Source organism: Oppia nitens, unplaced genomic scaffold, assembly GCF_028296485.1.
Source record: "Oppia nitens isolate AA-2021 unplaced genomic scaffold, nextdenovo-longstitch-racon4-pilon3 scaffold8_pilon_pilon_pilon, whole genome shotgun sequence".
Taxonomy (NCBI): domain Eukaryota; kingdom Metazoa; phylum Arthropoda; class Arachnida; order Sarcoptiformes; family Oppiidae; genus Oppia; species Oppia nitens.
This window is the reverse complement of record NW_026533252.1, coordinates 1,390,267-1,415,498: the sequence shown is the minus strand read 5'-3', so window position 1 is coordinate 1,415,498 and position 25,232 is coordinate 1,390,267. Positions and strand designations below refer to the sequence as shown.

Below are 25,232 nucleotides of genomic sequence, written 5' to 3'. Positions count from 1 at the left end.
TATTATGTGTGATATATGCCAATAACTAATGTGTAGATTATTATAATTATATATAAATAATCAATTACTTACCATTTTTCTGGTTCACCAAAAAATATGATTTCATTTATAGACATATCATTTCAAAGCGTGTGTTATAATTAGTAAGAAAAATATTGTTGACATTTGAGATGTTGACTCAAACATCGGAGTAAACGACGAAAAAATCAATAATTATATGGAAGATAATGACTGAAGTTTTGCTCCAAATACCCATAAAAAACCCAAAAGAGACTAAATATATATCTCATTCAATACATGTATACATATAGCGATTCCTAACCAAAAATGATGTCATTCTTACAGAATATTCTGGTTATCAATAAACTAATTATTAGATTATTATTAGTGTTTATATACCCACATTAACCAATTATAATTGTTTATTTTAGATAATATTTAATTTTAAATTATAATGTTTTATAATTTAATATAAATTAATAAAGATTTACATTATTTTTATCAAATCTGTTACTCAAACTCATTGATCACAAGATTGAATGCTCTCAAGAATCCAATGTATGGATCGCTTGCACTGTAATTGTGTTGCGAACGACACCTATAGTTATCTATTACTGTATTACTATAAATATACTATAATTTATGTTTGAATTGCATTATAAAGTTATAAAGTTTAGATTAAATGTAATTATTATATTATATACACATTAATATAAATTTTATTTATAATAAATATTATAAAACTATTAAATATAAAGCAAAAAATAACTCATATATCTAGCATTAAAATAATAATATAATAAATAAATGTTATTTAATATACAGTTATAGTTAACACGTGTAGTGAAACATATACTCGTTATTGATGTGCGACACGTGTTTTGGACAATAAAAGCGAAAACAAACGTTTGTTATCAATAATTACTACCACTTTGTGACCGCTTTAGTCATATAGTGACCACTGACCACAATGTCGATCGGTGTGCCCATCAAAGTGTTGCACGAGGCTGAGGGTCATATCATCACATGTGAGACCAATACAGGCGATGTCTATCGCGGCAAACTGTTGGAGGCCGAGGATAACATGAACTGTCAAATGGCCAACATTACGGTCACCACACGGGACGGTCGGGTCTCACAATTGGAGAATGTGTTCATTAGGGGATCGAAAATCCGTTTTCTTATATTACCGGATATGTTGAAGAATGCACCCATGTTTAAGAAGGTGGGCGTCAAAGGGACACAACAACAGGCCGGCAGAGGAAAGTCGGCTATACTTCGAGCGCAGGGTTTGTCAATAAATATTAATTATAAATTACCGATAGATGTACTCATTATCTATTAATTTATTTTGTTTGCTAATACAGTGGCCAGAGGTCGAGGTCGGGCCAGAGCTATGATCACCAGAAGAGGTCGTTGAGACCATTGCTTTCAATCATTGCTTTTCATACATCCAGAAGACAAACCACACCATTGATAACACCATATGATTGAATAGATCAATGAATTTGACATTAATTTAGTTTTTCTAATATTTTTTTTGTATCGATATAAATATTGATTTATATATACATATATCAAATCATTATTATTATAATTTAATAGTCTTAATATCATAACGTATATAATACACGACAAACAATCCAAAATTATTATTATTAAAATCGATGGATTCAATGCTTATTTAAAGTTTATCACAAATTATTATTTTTTCTTTAATATTATTGTTCCCTAAAAATAACAAAAAAAAACAAATATTTCAAAACAAATCGATTTTTCTCTCTCTCTCACAAAATAAAAACAAATATAATCGTGTGATAAGTTATTTAAAAAATGTTTTCACTTTTTTTTGTATATAAAAACTATATATATATATATATATATATTAAATTAGTTCTTGATTTGCTGCTGAAGATGTTGTAAAAACTCATAATAACTGAATGCCGACTCATTTCTGTCGTCATACATGTACTGCAAAAATGCATACCGAAGTCGACTGTCCTCTCTATATATTCATTGAATAGAAGATAGATAATTAACGATAATTATATACTCATATAAATCTAATCAAGAAAAATATCTTTAATATATTACCTTAATATATAAAAATTAGGCTGAAATGGACGCTCTTGGATGAGACTATTAATAAACTGATGGATTCGTTTGGATGTCATATTTTCCAATTGTGGTAATCGTATTATTGACCGATTGTCTGTTGGTTGTATGGGTTGTTGTATTCGGCTCACAGGCGTTGCAATATTTGGTGTCGTTTGATTAGCTGTGAGATCGCCGTCATCCGGGATCATTGCCCATTGGGTAACATTAAGCACTTCGGACAACCATTGTGGATGAACTGATTTGCATATATAAACAAATAGATTGTCGTATGTGTCCAATAAATAGACACCATTACGATCTATATTGGCAAAAGAGAGCTGAACTGGTGTCGGTCTATCCGATTCAGTGGTAAAACTATTATGAATTGGATATAAATTTGGATAAATATAAAGCATTAATTGCTTTAGAGGAAGGCTTTTGATGCGCTCCATAGCAAACACTCTTTCATCAATTTTTGTTGATATTCCTACTCTAAATGCAATCTATATATAAAAATATCAAAAAATAATTATTAAGTTTAGTTAACCCAACACTCAAATCATTTTAAGACTTACATGCTTTATGAGGGCTAACACATAAAGAGGCATTAGTTTAGTGGACGCAGCCATCACTAGTCCTCCACTAACTGTATTACTATTCACGGATCGGTAAGTATTGAGGATATCTACCACCGAATTAATTAGAGCTTCTCTGGCGTCAGACATTGAAGATTGAAAACTTCGGTCAACGGCCATCTTGCAAATGAGACCAACAATGGCCTCTTGATCTGCCGAATGTGTAACATCGTTCAATGTGGTCACAACAGGCAGAGATAGTGTATGGACTCGTATACGGCGTTCACCAGTAGCCGACGTGTAAAGGATGGCCGCTTGAAAGCAAACATTAGAATAGTCTTTGAGGTCATCATCAATGCTTATCTGCATCGCATAACCGGAATCAGGATTTACGTTGGGAAGGGCTAACAAATCGGTTGAACTGAAAGAAGTTGTATAGAATTGTTAACATTAAATTGATAGAAATAATTGTATAAACACTTACCGAACAAAAAAGTTTCCGTGAAATGTATGAATGGAAATACCACGAGTGCAACGCAAACGCATAACTGCCTCAAAACCAATATTTCTTTCTAAATAATGTCTTAAATCGGCCTCAAAACGAGATAACAAACATAAGGGAGGACTTCCTCCGTAATAATGAATAGATCCACCGCTGAACTTGGATATAGAGCCGACAGTTGCCAAATCTGAGTACGAAGTGGAAAGGTTGAACAAGTCGACGGCTATTTGATGTTCTGAGCATTCTAGTGATAATTTCTTGTAAAAATCAGTTCCGGGATTCAAAAGTGGTGTCAAAGCATTCAAATTGTTGGCATTTGCCGCACGTTTATTGGGATCTTCTCGATTCGTAAGCACTGACCCGTCATTTGGATTACCAGTATTAGGAAGTGCCGCTTGAATGAGGGTTATCCGTCCGCCTAACGACGATAAGACTTTATAGGCAATAGTTAAGGCCGCACCCAATGCCGATCCCGAATCATAAACCACATCATTTGGATTATCCAAAGGAAAATTCGGTAAAATTTCTGTCAAAAATTCGTCGATTTGAGCTCTTTTTGAGTGTAAATTAACTAAAATATTGTCACAATTTGGAAGAAACACATCTGAAAAATAATCAAAATTAATTAATACATAAATTTTATTTTCAATTTAATCATTATATATATGACAAACCCTGTATATCAGGCAGTACTAAATGAATCGGTTGTTTATCTCCTAAATTAAAAAAATGTAGTTTTGAATCAAAAGCAATAAATCCGATCAAAGCTCGAGAATCGCCGGGAATATTATCTAAAGACTCTTTGATAATTTTGGCCATCGATGGTATGTATCCGATTTGGGTGGCGTGTCGGGAACAATCAAATACAAAAAGATAGGCAGCCGGTTGTGGAGGACGTACCATATATTCAACACTCGCTATGTATTCAATTGAATCGTAATTTAATTCAGGTCTCAACGTCGGGTCAAGCATTTGTCTTGTGTTGTGATCATATAAAAAGTCATCGGGAACTGAACAAACAAAACACAAAGTATTTAATTAGTAAATACATAATATTTTTTACAAATATTATTCAGTCATACTTTCATTAATTCTAAGACATAGATTGCATTGCCATCGGCGTTGATCTAATAGACGGACGTAAGGGTTTATATACGTACGACATGATCGACACCTGACTATAGTACTGTCCTGAATAACGGGTAAGTCCTACATAAATAAAAATACAATATTATTATCATAACATTTAATGTTATCAATTAAATCTGTAGTAAATATTCATCACTCACTTCGTCTTCTTTGAACGGATGTAAAAGAATACCGAATGGTAAGCGAGTCTTCTGTAAAAGTGAAGCCGAATCCGGAACTTTGGTCAGAGTTGAGCGCAATATCTCTTTATTACAACTCATGTCCGACTCATTAGTGGCTGTTCTCTGAAGTTTACTTAACACAGATTTAGTTCGGATATCTTTTTCAGTCATCAAATTAACGCTCTCCTGTGACCACATTTGACCCCACGTCTGATTTACCGACATTCCGGCCATCTTAGTGGTCAAAGGATCTACCGAAGGCTGTTGTTGTTGATAGTTAAGACCGTTGTAAACGGGTTGGTGTTGTTGTTGTTGAGCAACTTGTGGTTGTGTTTGATAAGAGGTCGAGTCGTTATAGTTGACACCATTGTATAGAGTCTGTCCTCGAGAAGGTTGTTGGTTATATATCGGTTGTTGTGGTTGCTGATGATGAGCCACGTTTGGCTGCAGTGGTGGCGGCGATTGATAATTGACACCATTGTATGTCGGCTGCGATGAGTTTATGCCGGCCACGTTTGGCTGGTTATAGACAGACGGATGAACAGTTCCTACGGCACTGGTGTTTGTCTGATTGTACACACTCTGAGGTGCGATCATCCTTAGCTGCGGGTGACCTACACTTGATGACTGATTAAAAGCGGTTTGAGTTGTCCTCGGAGCCGACTGTTGCGGCTCGTGATAGGCCACACCGTTATAGACGGCATGAATGGGTGCCGTCGCCGCTGCCGACGGATATAAATTTGGATCCATTGGTGACTGTTTTGAACCGATAATCTGGTCGTAAATCTAATGGCGACACATAAGCGGTGATCACTATATTCAGTCACTGATGTGATGACACAACATATAGATTAAGACAACACTTATTATAATATTATACTAAAAATAATGAAAATATGCACTCATTTGGCGACACCTATTGGACTCATATTTAATGCATTGATAATCGCAACCAAATTATTAGTGCATTTGTTTTGTGACAAACTTTATAAATTATAATCACTTTTTTTACAAATTTATTGATTTCAACAAAAAATTTAATTAAGAAAATATTTTATTAATTTTATTATATAATCATATGATTTTTAATAGTGATGACCACTTTTAATCGTAATTTGCAAATACTATAACTTTTATTTTTTAACAAACTTTTTTTAACACTAATTTTTAATAGTAAGCTTATTATATTTGTGCTTACATTGTATATTGTATATGCCCTTGGTACTTAATTATCATATTTGTGCTAGTTAACTTAATTATCAACTTATACTATATTTAACTTTATGTTTACTATAAAATTTTATATTTCAAAACTATAATGACTGAAAATTTGAAATAATCATTATTTGGTTTGATTTTGTTAATGCGTGATATTTGAGATATTAATCAAATAGTATTATATATATCAGTGGTTAATGTTATGTAATGATTGACACAATTGACATATATTGATATATCGGTAAATAATTTTTTTCTTATTTCAAACCTATAAATGTATAATTAAATCATATTAAATAATAATATTTGTTATATTTGATAAATTAAGTAATACAACGATTTGTTTAGTAAATTTTTCTAAAGACAATAATCATTGTCAAGGAAAACATTTTTAAACTTTATTTCACATAATTTACAATTAAAATAAATTAATTGTAAATTATGTAAACTCGTAAATTAATATTATATTTTTCAATATTAAGTCTTTAAACAATAAAAAATATATACTGGTATAAGATATTTGAATCGTATAATTAATTGTAATTTACAATTTGTAAATCCCTTTATACCTTAAATTACATTTTCAAAATTTTTGTTAATTTTTTCAACCAATATTTATTATAAGTTATAAGTTATAAGTCATTATTTTTTGCATAAAGTTTTCATATTTAAGCATCAATTGATACATTTAATACAATAATTGTTTTATAGATTTTGTATTATTAAATGAATTGAATGCCTAATAGTGAGCACCTGTACTGTGTGTGAGTCTATCGACTCTACACTCACACCCCTGTGTTGTGTGTAATGAATGGGTCTATCCTTCTGTCAGTTTGTTTGTTGGTTTGACTGTCATTCATATGCAGTGATAGGCAATAGTTATGCCAATTATGTTATTGTTATTATTGTCGACATGACATGAGATCTGTTATCAATAATGAAGAAGTATAGGTAGAGCCCAAACATCTATCAGCACTAACCGATGGCCACTTATGGACAGCTGCCGGGACCGGGTGTGCGACCACCCGAACGAAAGATCCGCAAGTGTTGCGGTTTTTCCGCGCGATTTATCCGTTATTTTCTTTTCATATTTAACTTCATATTTATGGCATCGGGTTTATTGATACTTGTCCTGACTCTGGCGTATGGCCGTCCGTATATGGATTTCGGTGAAGTACACCTAAGAAGTATACAGTCATTGATACCGACGACACATTTGGTAAATTTGATTCACTGGTCAATGGTTATGTGCGGATCAGCCATCTGTGCAATAGCTTTGGTCAACGCCATTATCAGCTGTTGTAGTCATTCACCGGATGACGATTTTGTGGCCGAAGAAGCCATTGAATTGCAATCAGATGTCTCGTTTACTTCGGGCCGATCTGCAGCCAGAAACCAATATTATAACAAACAGGACGCACAGCGATTCAACCGAAGAGTCGAAGTCAAGAGTGACAAATCGTCTGTCATTTTGTGTTTTTTTATATTTAGTCTGTTATTCTTGTTTACACTTCAGCTGATCATTGGTTTAGTGTCGTTCATATCGGTTACACCGAACTCGGAAGGAAAAGACGAATTCATGTCTTCGTTGACTGAGAATCTCAACGTCACACAAGTGTTGACCTCAAACGGCCCACAACTCGAGTCATTGTACAGTACTTTCAAGTGCTGCGGTTGGAAGTTCTATGACGACTACGAGGCTTTGGGCAACAAGTCCGAGCCCGTACCCGATGCCTGCTGTAAAACATTGGTGGATAACTGCGGCCACCGTAAACACCCATCTAATATCTACTACGACGGATGTGTCCATCGTTTCGGGCCAATCCTTAAAGAGTATCTTCTCATTTTGGGATCAGTTGCACTCGGCTTCTCTATTGTCGAAGTGTTTGGACTGATCTTTTCGTGTTGTCTTTATGTCCAAATGGCAGCCTATTAGCTGATGTATAGTAACGATACAAATCAATGATCAAAAAAAGACAAATGTTGTGTTCAACCGATTTATATTTATTTTAATTATTATAATGATTGTAACACTATTTTTAATTACTATTTTAAAAAATCAAACAATATTTAAATATAATATACCATTTATTATGGATCACAAATATATACCAAACTATTTACTTTTTATGAAATTATTTGTCATTCAATTGAATGGTTAGTTATATCGATATTTTGAAATTATAATATTAATTATTGTTTTTTAAAATTAATCAGTATTTATGAAATCGTTTTTATGTAATATTATTACATTATACAGTATGTAATAATGTTACAAACACGGTATTTGAATTTATGTTTATTATCATTATAATGATAATAATTTTTAAACATATCATTTTTATTATTTATATATATATATTATGTATTGTTAATTGATTGTCATTTAAATTTGAATTTATTTATATATTTATCTAAACGCTTCCCAAGTTATCGAAATTATTAAATTATATTAATATACTTTTATACTATTGCTTTTTAATTTAATTATACTGTAGTATAATAATTATACAGTACAGTATAAGTCAGCTTTAATGTTATTTTATTATATTTACTTAAAGGATTATTTTTATTAAAGTAATTAAATAATAAATTTAGTTTTAGTGATTTATCTAAAATGATAGTATTAGAATAATCTTATAGAAATAATTGAAAGTTATTACCTTAATATAAGAATTGATAAAAAAAATTAATTAAATGCTTAAAATAAAAACTAAAAAGTATTAATTATAATCATAATTAGCTAATATTACATTAAAGTAATTTATGTATTAATTTAGATAAAAACTATTGAAAATTGCTGTTATGGTATACAGTAGATGAAAATATATGATTAAATTAATAGAAAAAAATAATTAAAATTAACCATAACATTTTTATTAATTATAAATAACTTTTTAAACAAATTTTTAGTTTTTATTTTTGTGGTGAAAAAATCATTTTCTTTATGTCTTTGGTGTTCACGTGAGCTACATATATGTCATCACCAAAAGGCATACCTGCCCTTCGTAATGACTTTGGATCCAAGGGTTCATATGGTTCATCTCCCAGCTCAGGGCCGTCAAATTTTTCAGATGCCTATCCCATTAAAAAATATAATAATTTTTATAGATAATCTAATTTACGTTAGTATGTATAAATTAAATACCAATTTTCCCAATGCAAATATGCACCTGGTAACTTTGGGGATGTTTTGCAACAACAGTAGGTCATCCACATTGAACAGCATATCACTGGACACACCATAAGTAGTACAAGATTTCAAAAAGTTTTCAATGTTTAAACGTTTTTGTTTATTATTATCGCCGGCAACTATTGGCTCCGGTATTGAACCCTTATTTACGGCATTCATTAAACTGAATAAATTTGAAAAATCATATTTCAATTAATTATAGAAATGCTAATAACTTTAATCAATATAAAAATATATCAATAATTACCGACACAAGACTACCCCATCTCTGAGATACTGTTCGTAATCATATTCACTAATTTCCTGAAGAATATTCCAAATCCAGAGCAAGACTTGACTTTCGCGAGTGTTTTCAACGACTCTCTTATTTCAAACAAATTATTCATAAATAAAATATATTTCACTTATTATAATATTAACCAAACCTTATGAGGCAATAGTAAGTTGGGAATCGATTCAGACATTTGTAAATTTAAATTACAAATTGTTATTATTATTAGTGATAATAAAGAAAAATCAGTTTATAGCAAATTTTAACACACAAATTGTGTAAACAAATACAATGTAATTTAATATATATATATATAATAGAAAAATATTTGTAATATTATTTACAAATTTGTGACAATATTGTTATTAAACAAATATCTGAACAAAACTCTAAACTAATAATGGGTTTAAAATGGGAGTAAACGGATTTTGTTTCTATTTTTAGTAATCAATGGGATAAATATGTTTGAAAGCCATGTAATCTATATATAATTTACAGATTTATATAAAGTACAGTATATATAAATAACATTAGTTTAACATAAATTTTTATATTCTACAATATTATATCTTATTATTTAGAATTAAGAAATTATATTTAAGTTTTGATCTAATTTTTATTCTTACAAGTCCTTCAAATTCGTATATATTTTGTAAATTTAATTCAAATATTTATATTTTAAAATAACAATAATTTTTAGTATTATAAAATACTTATAAAAAACTATAATAAAAATTTTAAAATTATATAAATAACATTTTTTAGTATTCTTATATGTTATACATTTTATCTAGTGTTTTATTAGTTAAATTTAATTTAGATAATTAAAACTTAAGTACAGGTACATTAGTCAATTTTAGGATAATCAAAATTACAATAAGTGTTTTTTGTTAAATTACAAACATTTAAGATCTTTAGAAACTTTTAATTTAAAATTACTATTAAATTGAATATTTACGAAATGACCTCAATTATTATGTAGGCCTACTCTCTATGACTTTTACCATTTGACACAATAGGCTTAAAAGGGTCTTCTCTACACTAATATCTCAAACTAAAGGTCAACATATCAAAAGACCTTTCCTATGGTAAACCCTGTCGTAAAATATACACTATTCTTATTGTATAGACTCTATACTATAGAGTATATCAAATATAAATATTAAAAAAAATAATATAATTGCTTTAAAATATAGGGCACATCCTAAAAACAAGTTTATAAACAAATATACAAAATCCTAGTCATAATAAATCATTTCACGGCTAAAGAAATCCCTAAATTTGTATTTTATACAACAATTGAATAATATATACATTATATATATAACATATATACAGTATATATAACATATCATATACTTTTATGAATATTGGATTATTAGATCATTTGTAGTTTCATTGTCACAAAAAATCATTTTAGCATAAAATTAGCATATTGTTTTGTATTGTATATATTTTTCTAACAATTTATGACTTTTATAAATATATAATAAAGAATTATAAAATTGCTTACATTTTAATTTTTAAAAGTGAAATTTGTCAAAACACTATTAGACTATAACTTCCTAATAATAAATAAATGATAACTCTTGGTATTATTTTTATAAAATTATAAAATTAAATTTAAAATAAATAAATAAATGCTTTGTCACAAATTGGAAAATAAACTATATTTGTATTATTATTTGGAGGTTATTTAGTTCAACACAAATACATTTTAAATCAGTTGTTGCCACACATAATAGACAATAATATATTTTTAACATTGAAAGCTTTTTAATCTATACACCTAAATTTAATTTTAATGATAGCATATGACTTGTATGTAAACAAAATTTAATTTTTGTAGTTCAAAAAAATAAAATTTGCTAAAAAAAAGTTATTATTGACTATATTTTTTTAATATATCAAATAAAAAGTTATTATATGTTAATGAAGTGCAATATGATTGAAAATATATATATATTTATAAACTATTAATTTTAACACTACTTACAAATTAATTGGTATAAAAACTTTTTGTGAATCAATAGTTGAAAAATAGAGTAAAAACTAATTATTAATATTAAGTATTAAGTATTAAGATAAGCAAAAAGGTTGACCAAAAGGTGGGTTTTAATCTGATTTTGTTGTGAACTCTTGGAAACACCTTTTTGTTTGGTTTTTTTTTGTGTATGTATTGATTGTCTGCACAAAACATTAGAGAGAAGTGTTGACCTCTTTCCACATCCAGACTTCAATAACAGTCAAACAAATCATTTCTTTCTTTCAAAAAGTGTTGCTTTTGTTTGTCTATCACTAATACATAAACTTTTTTTGGAGAACCAGTAATCCACAGATTCAAAGACTTTATGGCAAGAAATCAGTACATCTTTTTATAAATAAATGTTAACATATTTTATCATATAATTTGTTTAATTGTAATAAATTGGTGTAATATATTGTTTTTATTTTTTGAAAATTGTTTTTTTAATATGAATTTTTATTTTATCCAAAATTTTCACCTTATTTTGATAAATATATTTAAATTGTTAATTGCATTGAAGTCATGCTGTGTTACTCTGGGAATGGATGTATTTTATGAAACTAAACCACTGATAATAGGTAAAAGGCATATAAATTTGTAATTTTTTAAAAATGTATCACTACTTGATTACTACTATTGGCGCGCGTGGTTTATATGATATATTAGTGAATAAACTGGAAGATCACAACCATCGTGACATCGATGATAATCTATCGGTAAACAGTTATGCTTTGGAGTCGATGCCAATGGACATCATACTGAAGATGGATAAGACAATGGCAGTACTAGAGTTCGACCATTCGAGCAAAATGATGGAAAAGTGCCAACTCTTTGATCTCGAAAAAGAGGCCGAAAAGGCCGATATAACCGCTGCGGGTACCGGTTTGCCGGTCATCAAAAGTGACTTCCGGACAATGCAAGAGGCCATCAATAAGTGCAGAGAATTGTCTGAAAAAGTGTCTGCAAATCACAGTCTGGAACCATTCACCGCAGCCAACAGTAATATCACCGAAAACTCAATTTCATTGTTTAGTCTATGGCGGGGATTAATACCCGGCACTAAAGTAAGTGCAAACATTATTGTTTGCTTAAGTTTGTTTGGATTTAATAATAATAAATAATATTAAACATCACTAATAATCACACGTCTGTCAAGTTTTTAGTAAATGACAACTCAGTTTAGTACTCAATCTAATCGCATATAAATTTACAGTATATTTGCATTGCTTTTTCATTTGCCACCAAATATTTGTTTAACAATTTGTTATTAGTTTTGTTCACTTTATTTAGTTTCATAGTCTATGATTCATAGATAACAAACACATTGTTTTATCACTTAATTCTTATGTTGTTAGGAATTATTATTAGTGTATAGATATTAATGTATTTACCAATCATTTGATGTTATGCAACATAATAATTATTTAATAAATTTGGTTTTCTTTAATAATTAATCTTGCTTACATATTATCAAATTAGTAACAATAACACATATTAAATTTTATGTTGTAAATATTTGCTAAAAATAATGTTATTGTCAAATTATTAAGTAAAAGTTATTTTTAACTAATCTATAATAGATAGTTTGAAACTAAAATAAATTAATAACTAAAACTCTAAAACACAATTTTTTGTAAAAACAAATATTGACTATAAAATATATAATAAGCACAAAACAGTTAATACTAAAAATTTTAACATTGAATTTTACATTAATTATTAATTTGTTCAAAGTTTGACTCTACAAATACAAATTATCACTGTTAGACAAATAATTATATAATCAAACGTTAATTATGCAGTGTAAATGATAAATCATCCAATTATAGTATCACTATAATTATTATTATTGATTATTACCGGTATAATTAAATATAATCTTATAAATAAATGCAAGACATTAAGTATCTTAAAAAATATATTAAGCGTAAACATAGAAAAAATTAAAAAACAAAATTTAATTATAAATGAATGAATAGTAGAGCGGAACTAATGTTAATAAAGTTTGATTGCAAATAACAATTGTTAAACATTATACAAACAATTGTATAATATTATGCTATACTCTTGTTTCCTAAATAATAAAAATTGTAATACATTTGTAATGAATCCATTCATAACCAAACAATTAGTTTAGCGGATAATTAAAAATATAATTTTTTAAAAATGGTTTGAGTATTAGGTCTTAAGATAAATCAAGTTTGATATTCCTATATATAAACTATAATATTAGTTAATTTAGGTTTTTGCTTAATTTGATTTAAATAATTTTTTAATTTTTTATATATTTAGAATTTGTGTCAAAAATATAAATTGTTTAGTATCTAAATCGGTAATAAAATCAAAATTTGGTTAAATTCAATACTTTTTTTGAACATTTTGTCATTAAAAGTTTTTTAATAATATTGTTAGCTGTCTGTTCCATCACACAATAATATCAAATTATTAAATAACATTCAATTAATATAATTCTTAAGCTATTTTGGTGACAGATTTTTAGTGATTTGAATTTACATTACAAAGTGCTTTCCTGTTTATTGTATATACATAATAATAATTTGCGTAATATTTAATATATATATATATATATACTGTAAATTTAAATTATGATATAAAAATTAACTACTGTTTATTTACTAAATTAAATCACATTCTTTCAATTATGACAATTACCTTTAAGTTTTATTTAAAAAAAATGATTAATTAAATATTTATAATAAATATTTAATTTTCATTAAAACTTTATATTACACTATTAACTTCTATACAAGATTTAAATTAGTATCGATTTTTTAAAACAAATTATTTATAGATTTCGCACTAATAAAAAAAAAGTGAATGCAATCAAAATGAGTACAATTTTGACAGGATTTACACACTTGAAAACATGTTCACAAACAGTTGATATATATTTTGCCAAAAAAATTATACATATATATATATATATATGTATATATTTAATTTATTTTGAGTGATAGATTAACATCGGGATTTAAAATTATTTTTTAAAGTAGAGATTGTTAAATATTATAAGTGATTTTCAATTAAATATAAAAATTTATGAGTAATATTTAGGATTATTATAATACAAATTGTTGTATAATAATAGATTAAGACATTATTGAAATGCAATAATTTGATTATAAATATGTTTATTTAGAATTTATTAGTTCGACTAATTGTTTAAATTATTTATTAAAGTCGATAATATATAAAATATTTTAATTTAAATTTAATTTTTGGATTACATCCAATTAAAAATAAATTCTTATAAATCAAACTCAAATCACTTATATAATTATTAAAGTACAGTACATTTATACAATGTAATATATGTTATATATATATATATAATTGATAATAATCTTTAAAATATTGAATATTTAGTTTAGTCATAAATTCGACATTTTTTAAATTTAAATTTTTGTTGTATAAGTGGTGTGGTTTAGGTGATGCCGCCAATAATTATGACGATTTGGGTACAAAACGAGACATTGATGTTTGCTGTAGAGCTCATGATCACTGTCCCATTAGATTAAAGGTAATGTATTTTTATATTTGATAAATTATTTTGATAATACTGTATAAATTCCTCGATAAATATTATTTTCTGAATTTTTAGGCACTACGTTATGGTTATGGCTTAATAAACTTATCTTTATATACAAAGTTGGTATTTATATTTTTTATATCATAGAAATAAAAAACAAATGTTACATAAATTATCAAGTTCAGTTAAAATTTTAGTTTTAAATTATAAAATTAGGAATTTTTGAAAAATTTTACATGTGTTATATTTACTTCATTAATGTTTTTTTTATAGATTGTGGGGTATTTCCAAATAATTTAGATAATTAACAAATATATGGGTTATATTAATTACAATAATTAATGGCTCAAAAAGTATACCACATAATAAATATCTTATTACCTATATTTATATATACTTTTTAAATTTTTTATTTTTTATTTATATATATTTATTAATAACATTTTAAAAAGTCACAAATTTTATTAGACAAAAATTAATTATAAATATAATAATAATGTGTTAAAAATAATAGGTCTCACTGTGATTGCGATGAAGACTTTCTCAAGTGTCTCAAGAGATCCAGTAATTCATACGCAACAATGTTAGGCAACTTTTACTTCAATGTGTTGAAAGTCCAGTGCATTAAAGAGGAGAGGCCTGTCGTATGCTTGGAAATCAGGTTTTTATCAATTGCTATGAAAATTATTTATATATATATATAATTTTCTTTTTGTAATAAAAATATTTTTGTCACACATATGCTAAAGAAAGTCAATGTATTTTTGTTTGCATAGAAAGAACAGCATTGGAAAGGATGAGTGTCTCCGGTATGAAGTGTCGACTGAAAGCCGCATGAAGTTTGTGACACCAGAACTTCAATACTAAAGCTTCTCCACATTAAGTCATAAATATATATATATTTTGTATATAGTTTTATATATAATTTTATAATTAATGCTATTTTAATTAAGCCGTTGTATTTTAAAACTATTTTAATACCATTATTATTATACCTAACTTTTTTATGATTAAAATTTGTTTTTTAGCATGCTAAAGAATAAAAAATATTAAATATATATTAAGTTTTAAATTTTTAATTGTATATATATATATATATATATCTATTGTATAGTTTATACTGTACTATATACCGGTAGTATATAATTGTCTAAATGAAAACTTTTTTTATTCAATTAAATTATATGAAAAATCATTTTTCAAACCAATCAGTCAAGTCATCATTTTTTAATTTAAAATTTAAACAAAAGCACATATACTGTACATACAAAATTGCAAATGTGATTATTATATACATCAATAATAATTTTATTCATCCTAAATGATTTAGCATATCATTTGAGTGCAAAGTTTTGATTTTTTTTCATATTTTCTTATTCAAACATTCATTTGATACGATTGTAAATTTTCTACTAACTTAATGATAATAAAAATTAAATGTTTATTAATAAAAATATGCAGAAATACTTACGATATACGTAGTGTTAATATATTTATTATAATTTTAAATTAATAATAATGACAATTATGTATTGCAATGAATTATTATAATATTTGACAATATGTTGAAATTTTCAAAAAATTATGTTTAAATAATATTCTTGATTAAAATATTCTATTGTTTCCGATACACTTCATAAATAATAATATAGAGTAATTTGCATATAAATTGAAAATAAAAAATTGATATTATCAATCATCATATTGTAAGCGATTCATTTATTGACATTTATAAACCTATACCAAACTAATTTGTCATCAAAATTTTATGCAAAAATTAATGTTTATAAAAAATATAAATTTTATATTATAATAATATAATCAATTTTAAGCTATTTAATGTACTATTTTTCAAAACTTTTGTTATCTCATTAATCCTAATAATTATTTAACATTTGACTTAATCACTCACACATCGTTTTATAGCTTTTTAATAATCATTGTTAACATATATTGAAATATACTTTAAATGAAATAAGCTTTTTTAATTAATTAAAAGAAATAAATTTCCCAATTTATATGCAATATATAATGTACTGAAAACTATAAATAATATGTTAAGATATATATTTGTCAATTTAATATAATAATCTAATATGTGATAATACTGTACTATTACCTAACTACTATTTTTACATGTGTTATTATACGGTTTAATTATTATTTATTTCATATCATTTATCAATAAATAGATTTTAAATATAGAATACAATAAATTTAAGTAAATTTCTTAAATTAAAATTTATTTATGAAATCAATATTTTTTTAATTGAGTTAATAAATTTGATAATAATTATAAATTTTGATTTTTTTTGAAATGATTTAACAAATATTTTTATAATTTTTATAAACAACAATAGCACAAAATTTGATTTTAAATTTATTATCTGTTAAACTAAATTTAATAAAAAACTATAATCTTTAACCCAATATTTACAATAATTATAAATAAAAAGTGCTACGGAATCAAACAAAAATACATATTTTAAATATACCCGAATTAGTTAACTTTTAAATTATTTATACTAACAACAAGTGTCTATTTGTGCCCATTTTTATTTATATTTTGTATAAACTATTAATTTGAATTAAAACGATTATATTTAATTTATTTGTCATTGTTTGTGCTGTGTAATACAGTGTGTATGTAATACATTTACAAAATTACATTTATCATATTATAACAACATTAAAATTTTCAATTATAATTGTTTTAACAATTTTATGTTATAATAAATATAATTGTAATATAATAATAATAAAAAGTGAAATTAAATGTCAACTTTCCTAATTGGCTCATATTTCAATATTTGAACATCATTCAAAAAATATATATTTAAAAAACATTTAACTGTAATAATATATATTTTATAATAATATAATATATCATGTATTAAGTTTCTCGTAGTTTAAATAAAATTTATAAACTAAAATATAATACTAAATACTAAAAATTTGCAATACATTAAATAATACTTTAAAAAATTACTAATACTAACAAATGTCAATATAATAAACTTAGTTAATGGTAAATTATTAAAAAATTATTGATATATGATATTTAATAATAATACTTTTTTGCGGAACAATTATACTATAATTTACTGTAAATACTGTATGTATTATGCAAATAGTAGAGTTCACTTTAAAACAAGTGAATATACAATAACTTTTGATAAACATTTAATTTTTTAAAATTAGCTCATAATTTGATTCACATTTATATCAATATCACCAAAAAAAAACTTATATATAGTTTACCTAAAAATTCACTTTAATTAAACCTATCTATGAATTCAAACCATTAATAATCTTAGAGCTCTTTTTCCACTCACTTTTCGACGACAAGTTGTACATAGAATATGAAGAGTCTTTCGTCACTTCTTTGATAATCTTTAAAAACGGCGGAACTTTAGCCGTCGTGTCGTTATTCTTGAGCGTCTGATACGTCTCCAAAAGTATGAGTCCTTCACAGCGTTCATTGCATGGATTTCTGTAAATATCGAGTTGAAAGTATGTGTCCTCCCATACAAAACACCGCCGAGTCTTATAAACAGTCAGATGACTGTCATCTCTTTGCGCTAATATATTCTATATAATTAAACCATTAATTTTAAAATTAAGCGAATTATTTCATTTATACAAAACAATTTAAGACATACCACATAATCGCGATGAGATATTTGTCTCCTCAGTTCAACCATCTGATCTCCCGCATCACCTCTACGGACAGTGTATTGATAGCTCCAATTTCCTAAAGATTTATCCAAAATAGCCGATTAATTAATACTTTTGACTATAAATTACTAAATACTAACCATTTTGTCCGCGTTTACGAAGTCGGGACTGGATTTTTGGATTGGGAGAAGTGAGGTAATCGTGAACCACTTCAAAGTCCTGAAACGACGGAAACATCGAATCCGGTGGCATCGATGCGACCAGAAATTTAAATTTACGACTCGTTGGGGCCAATCGGTCACCGGCATCAATGCCTATGCGTTTGCAGACATTAGCAATCATTCGGGTGAGTTTAGTGTCGAAATCGGTCGAGTTGTCAATTACATCGATATAGGGATGTCCGACCCACGCCTCTATAGTAGCCTTATCCAGTTGTCGGGCCTGTTCGATACCCTCAGTACGGCACGGGTTATCCTCAATATTATAATAAGCTTCGGCTCCGTTGGCGGAAGTCATCAAATGGATCACTTGGTTGTAGCGATTGTCGCGTAACTCCACGGCATTCCAACCATTGCTTTTAAGTACGCTATCAAACACATCCTTAGCCATATATGCGGCCGCATCCATGATTCCGCGGTCACAGACTACCAGAACATTGCGTTTATCCGATTGGGCCAAATCAAAAAATGTCGTTTCCGTTGCAATCATTACTTTAATCAGATTTTCCTGAAACTTATCGGCCGCTTCTTTGGACAAATCAGGAAATCTGACGCCACCGCTAAACAAAGTGGTAGCCGTTTCGGGCACGCGGTATACTTTCCAACCAATATTCTCGAAGAATGTACACAATCTTGCCTGTCCTGTTGTCTTACCACTACACGGCCCGCCCGTCAACGCCAACCGATAGACTACCCGTTCCTTTCCGCGATCGTTGTCGGCGCTCATCATTGAATATGTGATGAAAAACAAACTCACAATTGATTAGTTGGACAAACAAACAAACTATTGATTAATATATATTTATATTATATTTATGGAAGTAGTTATCGATGAAGATATGGATCGTATAGATGTCTATCAGTTGTTGGCAAAGATGTGGTGAATGCCATCAGATCACAGACTTTATAATCAAATGAATGATAATATGTTTATAATAACAGAATTAATGTTTTATTATTAATATTATTATTATTACATGAATTATACACAAAATAGTCTAAACATTGAATACATTGAATACATTCAACACAACAATACTTAGCATTGCTTTCACTGTCACTCTCTTTCTCTCTCGTCTTATGTTTGTCTCAATACTGACGACCAGAATATGTGACACAAATTCATATGACATTCCATTTGATGTGCAATACGTTTATATAGAATACAAGTAATACAGTCTATACTACTGTACTGTATATACTATATAGCAGTTCATCATATGATTGACTAATTAGAACACAGGTTTGATTCATATGAATAGCATTAAACACAACACACACTCCATCTGTTGGGTTAGACTTCACTGCAACACATGTTTGACTTTTAAACACAAATAACATGTCTTTTGTTTGTTTTTAACCATTGGATCAATTGATGGACACAATGAATGACAACGAGACCAACGACGACCACAAGACTATAATGTTTAGTGAGTTAAGGGATGCACTGATTGGTCCAAACCGTATAAGAAGTAATAATATGTTAATACCGGTGACATTGGGTGGACAGACATTCAAGACGAGGGATGAGCTAATGATAGAGAGGGCCGTCGAGAGCTGTACTTTCAAGACTGGTCTGAGTTGTGTTATGGGCTTTGGATTGGGTGCAGCAATCGGTCTGTTTTCGGCCAGTGTTGGTCCCGAAGCACTGCAAACAGAAACACAAACCCAAACCGTAAGACAAGTACTAAAAGAAATGAAAGTCAAGACCATGTCTTACGCCAAGAACTTTGCCATTTTGGGCGCTATGTTTGCAGCCATCGAATGCACCATTGAATCGGTATATTGCATGTCATTTAACTGATGATTATATTACTTATTATATCTACATAATGGACAGCATCGGGGAAAGAGTGACTGGAAGAATGGTACGATGGCTGGAGGTGTCACCGGAGGACTCATTGGATTAAGAGGTTTGGATTGTTCATTGGTTTGTTAATGATTGTTGACTTATGGCTTATATGTTATCTTAACTGATCCATAGCCGGAGTCAAAGGTGGGGTATTAGGCGCCGCCGGTTTTGCCGCATTTTCCACTATTATTGACTACTATTTACGTTAATATTTTTATGATTAAAATTATGTAAATATTGATTTAAAATTTATTATTTTATAATTTGATAAACTATTAAACAAATATAACAATCAGATCTATAATATAGATTCTATATATTTACTTATCAATAGATATATCAAAACCATTATTGATAAGACATTTAATAAAGTTGTTATTACCGGTAATATTATCTAACGTTTCAATCGTGAATTGAGAGTCGACTCTATTTTTAATTTTCTATTTTCATACTTTTGTTGCATTAGAGACACATTAACTGCTTTTGGTATATCAGGGACTATATATGAGATTACTAGAAACAGACCGAGTAGTAGATGCTATCAAATTAAATGTTTGAAACAAAACATTAGTATAATTTTTGTAACATTTTTTTATACGATATAAGTATATACTGTATAAATATATCTAAATAAATACTTCAAAGGCAACAGTTAGCTGAAAGTCAGTTATATTAAACTTATCACTAATCGTATGGACAGTTGGCGATAGTGTCAGGAGAGCACAGTTTGTAATCACAGATATTATGGCCATCACTTCAAATGCTTTCTATAATAATGGTTATAATAACTAAGTAATACTCAAAAATTGTACAAATCTAATGCCATACCATCCACGAGCCACTGATACCATTAGCTGTCCTCTGGTGAGGCCTTTTAAAGCCGAAACATAACTTTATAGAATCGGATCGGATTTCAATAAAATTATTACAAAAAGCAATGATCGGCGCCAATGGAAAAATCGTTAGAAACATAAATACATAACCAAATTGTATATATAGCTCAAGAAAATCATAATATGTGCCCTATATTTATATAAATTAAATTAAATTAGTCATAGATTTTGAAAAAAATGATGAGCTTATAGACCTCATAGGCGGGTAATCTTTTCTCATAATTAATTCGTGCAATTCTTGGTAAAACATCAGACTTTTTCAGACTTAATTGAAAGTCTTTGTTGAGTCTATATGTTGTTATGAGAGGAATCAGTACTTCTTGGATATTATCAACCAATTGATTAACCAAAAGCATTGTTCCCAATTGCTATAATTTTTACTAAACTTAATAATATGATTCATTAAAAATAAATATACGGTAATTACAAACCCATTTTAACATTTGAATATCTTTTAAATAAAATCCAATATAGAATAAACTCATAAAGTTATTGACAAATTCAAACTGTTTTACAATAAATAAAATATTTTGGTTCTGAAATAAACAAATTTTTATATAAATTTGATTTAAATTTATACCAAAACTAATTTAATTATCCAATGATTTTCATGTGATGTCTGTGTTCTGTGATTTTCTGTAAATTAATATAAAACATTTGATTTACTGTTAGTTGAAAGTAATAAAATCTTATTAAATAAATATAATAAATACCCCATTCATTGAGTTTGGTAGCAATTTGACGGTAAATATTATTCATAACCATAACAACCAATGCATAGATAACTCCGGGCATAAAAACAATAATTTTTTCGAAACCAACCGGATTTGAATAAAAATTATTTAAATCGGTCTCTAATTGAAAGTAAATACACATAACATAAAATGAAATCCATAGACTCATCAATACTATAGGTAGTGAAACACCGTATTCTCTTAACCACGTCTTATATATTGGATAAATAGGTGTTAATTGTTTAGTGACCGCATCGACAGCCATAGATTTGCCCCGAAATGTAGGCCGTGGACCTTCTAACTGAATATCACCGATAGTTCCCCAACGATAGGCTAAATTATTTGAAAATCGTTTCCATTGCTTCAAAAATATAGGAAACCATATCATATAAAAAATGGCACAAAAGATATTCATATCGTTGAGAAACAGATATTGATAGAGACCGACAATTGACGGAATCAACAGACTATTGGTGTAAAACTCGAGAAATGCAAAATAAAATGCAATCTTTTCACCGAAATAATTACGGATGTCATCTAAATATCAACAAAATAATCAAAACATTTTCAGATGATATAAAAATTAAGTGTAAATTTATATACCGGTAAAATAAAAATCTTACGTATGGGTTGTTTGTTAAATGAGAAACACCAGCGACTCTTGAGTTTATCGAGAGCTTCACTTTCGTGAAGTGGGAAGTATTGGGTCACTATATTTTCCCGTTGACACACTTGCACTGTAATGTCACAAATAACTGATTCATAAACCGGTTCATACCGTTATAAAGGAAAGAATCTTACTTATAGATTGTCCCGGATATAGCTTGACATTTGGATGACCAAAAAGGACACCCCTTTCGACTGCATGAAGACTTTCAATATTATAGAGCAAAACTCGTTGTTTCTCTGATACTGTTAGACAGGAATCCGATTCATCAAAGAGATCAGTTCGACGAAACACTCGACATGTCTGGTCTTCCGCATTAAATCTCATCAAATCTATAGCATCGGCGGACACATTCAAAGTCGCGTTATCAGAGCTAACATGTAATGTTATGTCTGAATCATTGTCTTCAATCTTCTTCAGCCGAAAGTGTCCGCCACTGTCGGCCGACAACTTTTGCAATAACTGAAGCAACCAATTGATTGTCATATTTTGTGCGGCGCCGTTGATTGTAATGACATATAGGTTGTGGTCATCGGTGTCGATGGCATCTATTGATCCGTAATCGTTGAATATTTCGTCCAAAATAGACTGTCTTTCGGCAACAGCTTGCGATTGTCTTCTTTGCATTGTTTCAGTTATTTTTTAAAAGTGATGTTCATATAAATGTTGGTCAACTAAAACACTACCTATATTATTATCGGCTAGGTCTAACAATTATTATCGGCTAATAAAATATCAGTCAATAGATACTTACGGTCCGATCGGTGATCAAACAAATTGTGGCCAAATATGTGACATAACTTTCATATAAACTTCAAGTTTTGTCACTAATTTGTCCACAAATAGCGTCAAAACAATGTTTACATTCAATGAGTTGTGATTTTTTTGAATAAACATAAAAATGGTGTCAATTATGAAATGCTATTATGTTTTGATGACATTATTGTCACCAATTGGATCCACTGTATTCATCATTGGATTAGTTTAGATGATTGTGTAAGTACATCATGACTGAAAACAGACGAAAAAGTAAACGACTGACCGAAAAGTCGGTCAACGGATTGACGACAACCATCGCAAGTGCGGCGACTGTAGTGACCAACAAACGGGTCATTGCCAACAATGACAAGACAAGAGGACAACAGTTAAAAGAAAATGATAACAATTTAAGAAAATCTAAGAGACGATGTGTGAGGTTATCAACGCCTACAGAGACGGATAAATGTGAGCCGAAACAAGTGGTGGTCAACCAACGCAAGTATGGACTCAGAAAATTAGCGCCAATTAATTGGAAAGAAAGACTTGATATGAAATATACATCCATTGACCACAAGTCGACTATTGATAAAACTAATGATAATAAATGTTATAATAAGACAATCAAACATAAGACCATTAGTAAAGACAAGTGTTTGAATAACAATAAAATTAATAATAGGACTAAACATAAAATTAATGGCAAAACCAAAGTGACCTCAATTACTGTGACCTCAAAAACAATTACCACAACAAGACAGACATTAAATAAGAAAAAGAAAAATAAACATCAAATTCATGTATTGAGTGAAAAAAGTTTGGCAAACAATGAACAACAAGAATCTCAAGAGTTATCCACAAGTGAGGCGTCGACGCCATTGACCAACGAGTCTGCAGACAACGATATTACAGAAGAAACTATTGAAGACAAATCTAATGAAGAGTCTGTTAATGTCTCGTATTTTGATTATGTCATAAATAGTTTAGAAAATAATAATAAGTGCAAAACAATGAAGAAATTATCCTTTGATAGGATTATGAATATAATGATATCTAAACAGACGTCCAAAAGATATGCTAAACCAGTGCTAAATCAATGCAAAAGACATAAATTGTATTCTTGTGGTTATGAATGGTGTGATTCATATAAATGTCAAGATATAACTCATGATATGACTCAAGAAATGATAAAAGAGACCAATCAAGAGCTCATTCAAGATATCACTAAAGACATCACTCAACACAATATCTAATTTTAATATTAGATTATAATTAATATTTATTGTTGAATCACAAAATCAATTATTATGGCATTTAAGCACAAAATCATTATTTAAAGTCCATATATTTTGATAATTTACACAAATGTTTTCAAATGATATATTACTGTTTATATTGATTACTTATGTAATGATACATTAATTGCATGTACTGTATATACAACATTATTTTCATAGACAATCAGTAAATCTAAAAAATCGCTTATATAATGATAAGAAAATTTAATATATATATAATTTATAATTTATGATTTATAAATGATACAATAGTTTTTATTAAAAAATTTATCTACTGTTTAAATTAGAATAATGTAAAATGTTTTTAAAATATAAAATAATTAAACAAATTTATATAAATATGAAATAATTTTGAAATTAATTTTAAGGTGTGATATATTAGCAAAAAAATAGT

At 28.0% G+C, this 25,232-nt stretch overlaps 8 protein-coding genes across 13 annotated transcripts; 4 read left to right on the top strand and 4 right to left on the bottom strand.

Moving 5' to 3' along the window:
- The first annotated feature begins 822 nt into the window (after positions 1–822).
- LOC128963851 (small nuclear ribonucleoprotein Sm D3-like) lies at positions 823–1,616 on the top strand. Its single transcript, XM_054310375.1, has 2 exons — positions 823–1,289; positions 1,368–1,616. Exons 1-2 carry the CDS (start codon positions 971–973, stop codon positions 1,418–1,420), a joined length of 372 nt encoding a protein of 123 aa, XP_054166350.1. The 5' UTR covers positions 823–970; the 3' UTR covers positions 1,421–1,616.
- A 255-nt stretch (positions 1,617–1,871) lies between these two features.
- On the bottom strand, positions 1,872–5,348 carry LOC128963850 (protein transport protein Sec24B-like). The gene is made up of 7 exons (XM_054310374.1): positions 4,464–5,348; positions 4,257–4,383; positions 3,849–4,184; positions 3,157–3,778; positions 2,673–3,093; positions 2,095–2,600; positions 1,872–2,005 (listed from the first exon to the last, which is right to left on the bottom strand). The coding sequence occupies exons 1-7, from the start codon at positions 5,232–5,234 to the stop codon at positions 1,891–1,893; spliced, it is 2,898 nt and encodes a 965-aa protein (XP_054166349.1). The 5' UTR covers positions 5,235–5,348; the 3' UTR covers positions 1,872–1,890.
- Positions 5,349–6,512: 1,164 nt separating this feature from the next.
- Positions 6,513–7,729, top strand: LOC128963906 (uncharacterized). Its single transcript, XM_054310449.1, has one exon. It carries the CDS (start codon positions 6,685–6,687, stop codon positions 7,636–7,638), a length of 954 nt encoding a protein of 317 aa, XP_054166424.1. The 5' UTR covers positions 6,513–6,684; the 3' UTR covers positions 7,639–7,729.
- A 910-nt stretch (positions 7,730–8,639) lies between these two features.
- On the bottom strand, positions 8,640–9,359 carry LOC128964107 (muscle-specific protein 20-like; the record flags this gene model as incomplete). Its single annotated transcript, XM_054310665.1, has 4 exons — positions 9,321–9,359; positions 9,143–9,258; positions 8,851–9,058; positions 8,640–8,780 (listed from the first exon to the last, which is right to left on the bottom strand). Coding segments are annotated over exons 1-4 (504 nt in total), but the record flags the coding sequence as incomplete, so codon positions are not given.
- A 1,910-nt stretch (positions 9,360–11,269) lies between these two features.
- Positions 11,270–15,667, top strand: LOC128963879 (phospholipase A2-like). 3 transcript variants are annotated; one of them, XM_054310411.1, is made up of 6 exons: positions 11,270–11,770; positions 11,859–12,256; positions 14,629–14,733; positions 14,815–14,861; positions 15,257–15,403; positions 15,492–15,667. In XM_054310411.1, exons 1-6 carry the CDS (start codon positions 11,641–11,643, stop codon positions 15,607–15,609), a joined length of 945 nt encoding a protein of 314 aa, XP_054166386.1. In that variant the 5' UTR covers positions 11,270–11,640; the 3' UTR covers positions 15,610–15,667. The 3 variants fall into 3 exon arrangements, with proteins under 3 accessions (XP_054166386.1, XP_054166389.1, XP_054166387.1); XM_054310414.1 differs by having other exon boundaries at positions 15,523–15,646; XM_054310412.1 differs by having other exon boundaries at positions 11,271–11,770; positions 15,519–15,667.
- Positions 15,668–17,947: 2,280 nt separating this feature from the next.
- Positions 17,948–19,572, bottom strand: LOC128963891 (TRPL translocation defect protein 14-like). Its single transcript, XM_054310430.1, has 3 exons — positions 18,561–19,572; positions 18,405–18,496; positions 17,948–18,333 (listed from the first exon to the last, which is right to left on the bottom strand). The coding sequence occupies exons 1-3, from the start codon at positions 19,366–19,368 to the stop codon at positions 18,031–18,033; spliced, it is 1,203 nt and encodes a 400-aa protein (XP_054166405.1). The 5' UTR covers positions 19,369–19,572; the 3' UTR covers positions 17,948–18,030.
- A 309-nt stretch (positions 19,573–19,881) lies between these two features.
- LOC128964250 (mitochondrial import inner membrane translocase subunit Tim22-like) lies at positions 19,882–20,720 on the top strand. The gene is made up of 3 exons (XM_054310822.1): positions 19,882–20,418; positions 20,479–20,551; positions 20,623–20,720. Exons 1-3 carry the CDS (start codon positions 20,014–20,016, stop codon positions 20,697–20,699), a joined length of 555 nt encoding a protein of 184 aa, XP_054166797.1. The 5' UTR covers positions 19,882–20,013; the 3' UTR covers positions 20,700–20,720.
- Positions 20,721–20,840: 120 nt separating this feature from the next.
- Positions 20,841–23,599, bottom strand: LOC128964247 (anoctamin-10-like). Of its 4 annotated transcripts, none has more exons than XM_054310817.1 (10): positions 23,539–23,599; positions 22,919–23,458; positions 22,741–22,854; positions 22,097–22,654; positions 21,964–22,019; positions 21,815–21,889; positions 21,578–21,751; positions 21,319–21,513; positions 21,129–21,257; positions 20,841–21,028 (listed from the first exon to the last, which is right to left on the bottom strand). In XM_054310817.1, the coding sequence occupies exons 2-10, from the start codon at positions 23,409–23,411 to the stop codon at positions 20,885–20,887; spliced, it is 1,938 nt and encodes a 645-aa protein (XP_054166792.1). In that variant the 5' UTR covers positions 23,412–23,458; positions 23,539–23,599; the 3' UTR covers positions 20,841–20,884. The 4 variants fall into 4 exon arrangements, with proteins under 4 accessions (XP_054166792.1, XP_054166793.1, XP_054166791.1 ...); XM_054310818.1 differs by having other exon boundaries at positions 22,919–23,466; positions 23,539–23,597; XM_054310816.1 differs by having other exon boundaries at positions 22,919–23,470; positions 23,539–23,595.
- Between the last annotated feature and the right edge of the window lie 1,633 nt (positions 23,600–25,232).

What these genes read in the sequence shown, in the direction of transcription:
- LOC128963851 (XM_054310375.1), top strand. Translation starts at nt 971, where the DNA reads ATGTCGATCGGTGTGCCCATCAAAGTGTTGCACGAGGCTGAGGGTCAT. An exon ending in GGCTATACTTCGAGCGCAGG is followed by an intron (nt 1,290 to 1,367) that starts GTTTGTCAATAA and finishes TTGCTAATACAG; the next exon opens with TGGCCAGAGGTCGAGGTCGG.
- LOC128963850 (XM_054310374.1), bottom strand. Translation starts at nt 5,234, where the DNA reads ATGGATCCAAATTTATATCCGTCGGCAGCGGCGACGGCACCCATTCAT. An exon ending in AGTACTGCCTGATATACAGG is followed by an intron (nt 3,779 to 3,848) that starts GTTTGTCATATA and finishes ATTATTTTTCAG; the next exon opens with ATGTGTTTCTTCCAAATTGT. An exon ending in TGTTAGCCCTCATAAAGCAT is followed by an intron (nt 2,601 to 2,672) that starts GTAAGTCTTAAA and finishes TTTTATATATAG; the next exon opens with ATTGCATTTAGAGTAGGAAT.
- LOC128963906 (XM_054310449.1), top strand. Translation starts at nt 6,685, where the DNA reads ATGGCCACTTATGGACAGCTGCCGGGACCGGGTGTGCGACCACCCGAA.
- LOC128963879 (XM_054310411.1), top strand. Translation starts at nt 11,641, where the DNA reads ATGAATTTTTATTTTATCCAAAATTTTCACCTTATTTTGATAAATATA. An exon ending in AACTAAACCACTGATAATAG is followed by an intron (nt 11,771 to 11,858) that starts GTAAAAGGCATA and finishes ATGATATATTAG; the next exon opens with TGAATAAACTGGAAGATCAC. An exon ending in GATTAATACCCGGCACTAAA is followed by an intron (nt 12,257 to 14,628) that starts GTAAGTGCAAAC and finishes TTGTTGTATAAG; the next exon opens with TGGTGTGGTTTAGGTGATGC.
- LOC128963891 (XM_054310430.1), bottom strand. Translation starts at nt 19,368, where the DNA reads ATGATGAGCGCCGACAACGATCGCGGAAAGGAACGGGTAGTCTATCGG. An exon ending in TCGTAAACGCGGACAAAATG is followed by an intron (nt 18,497 to 18,560) that starts GTTAGTATTTAG and finishes ATAAATCTTTAG; the next exon opens with GAAATTGGAGCTATCAATAC. An exon ending in TATCTCATCGCGATTATGTG is followed by an intron (nt 18,334 to 18,404) that starts GTATGTCTTAAA and finishes TTAATTATATAG; the next exon opens with AATATATTAGCGCAAAGAGA.
- LOC128964250 (XM_054310822.1), top strand. Translation starts at nt 20,014, where the DNA reads ATGGACACAATGAATGACAACGAGACCAACGACGACCACAAGACTATA. An exon ending in TCGAATGCACCATTGAATCG is followed by an intron (nt 20,419 to 20,478) that starts GTATATTGCATG and finishes CATAATGGACAG; the next exon opens with CATCGGGGAAAGAGTGACTG. An exon ending in AGGACTCATTGGATTAAGAG is followed by an intron (nt 20,552 to 20,622) that starts GTTTGGATTGTT and finishes ACTGATCCATAG; the next exon opens with CCGGAGTCAAAGGTGGGGTA.
- LOC128964247 (XM_054310817.1), bottom strand. Translation starts at nt 23,411, where the DNA reads ATGCAAAGAAGACAATCGCAAGCTGTTGCCGAAAGACAGTCTATTTTG. An exon ending in ATATCCGGGACAATCTATAA is followed by an intron (nt 22,855 to 22,918) that starts GTAAGATTCTTT and finishes GTGACATTACAG; the next exon opens with TGCAAGTGTGTCAACGGGAA. An exon ending in ATTTAACAAACAACCCATAC is followed by an intron (nt 22,655 to 22,740) that starts GTAAGATTTTTA and finishes GTTGATATTTAG; the next exon opens with ATGACATCCGTAATTATTTC.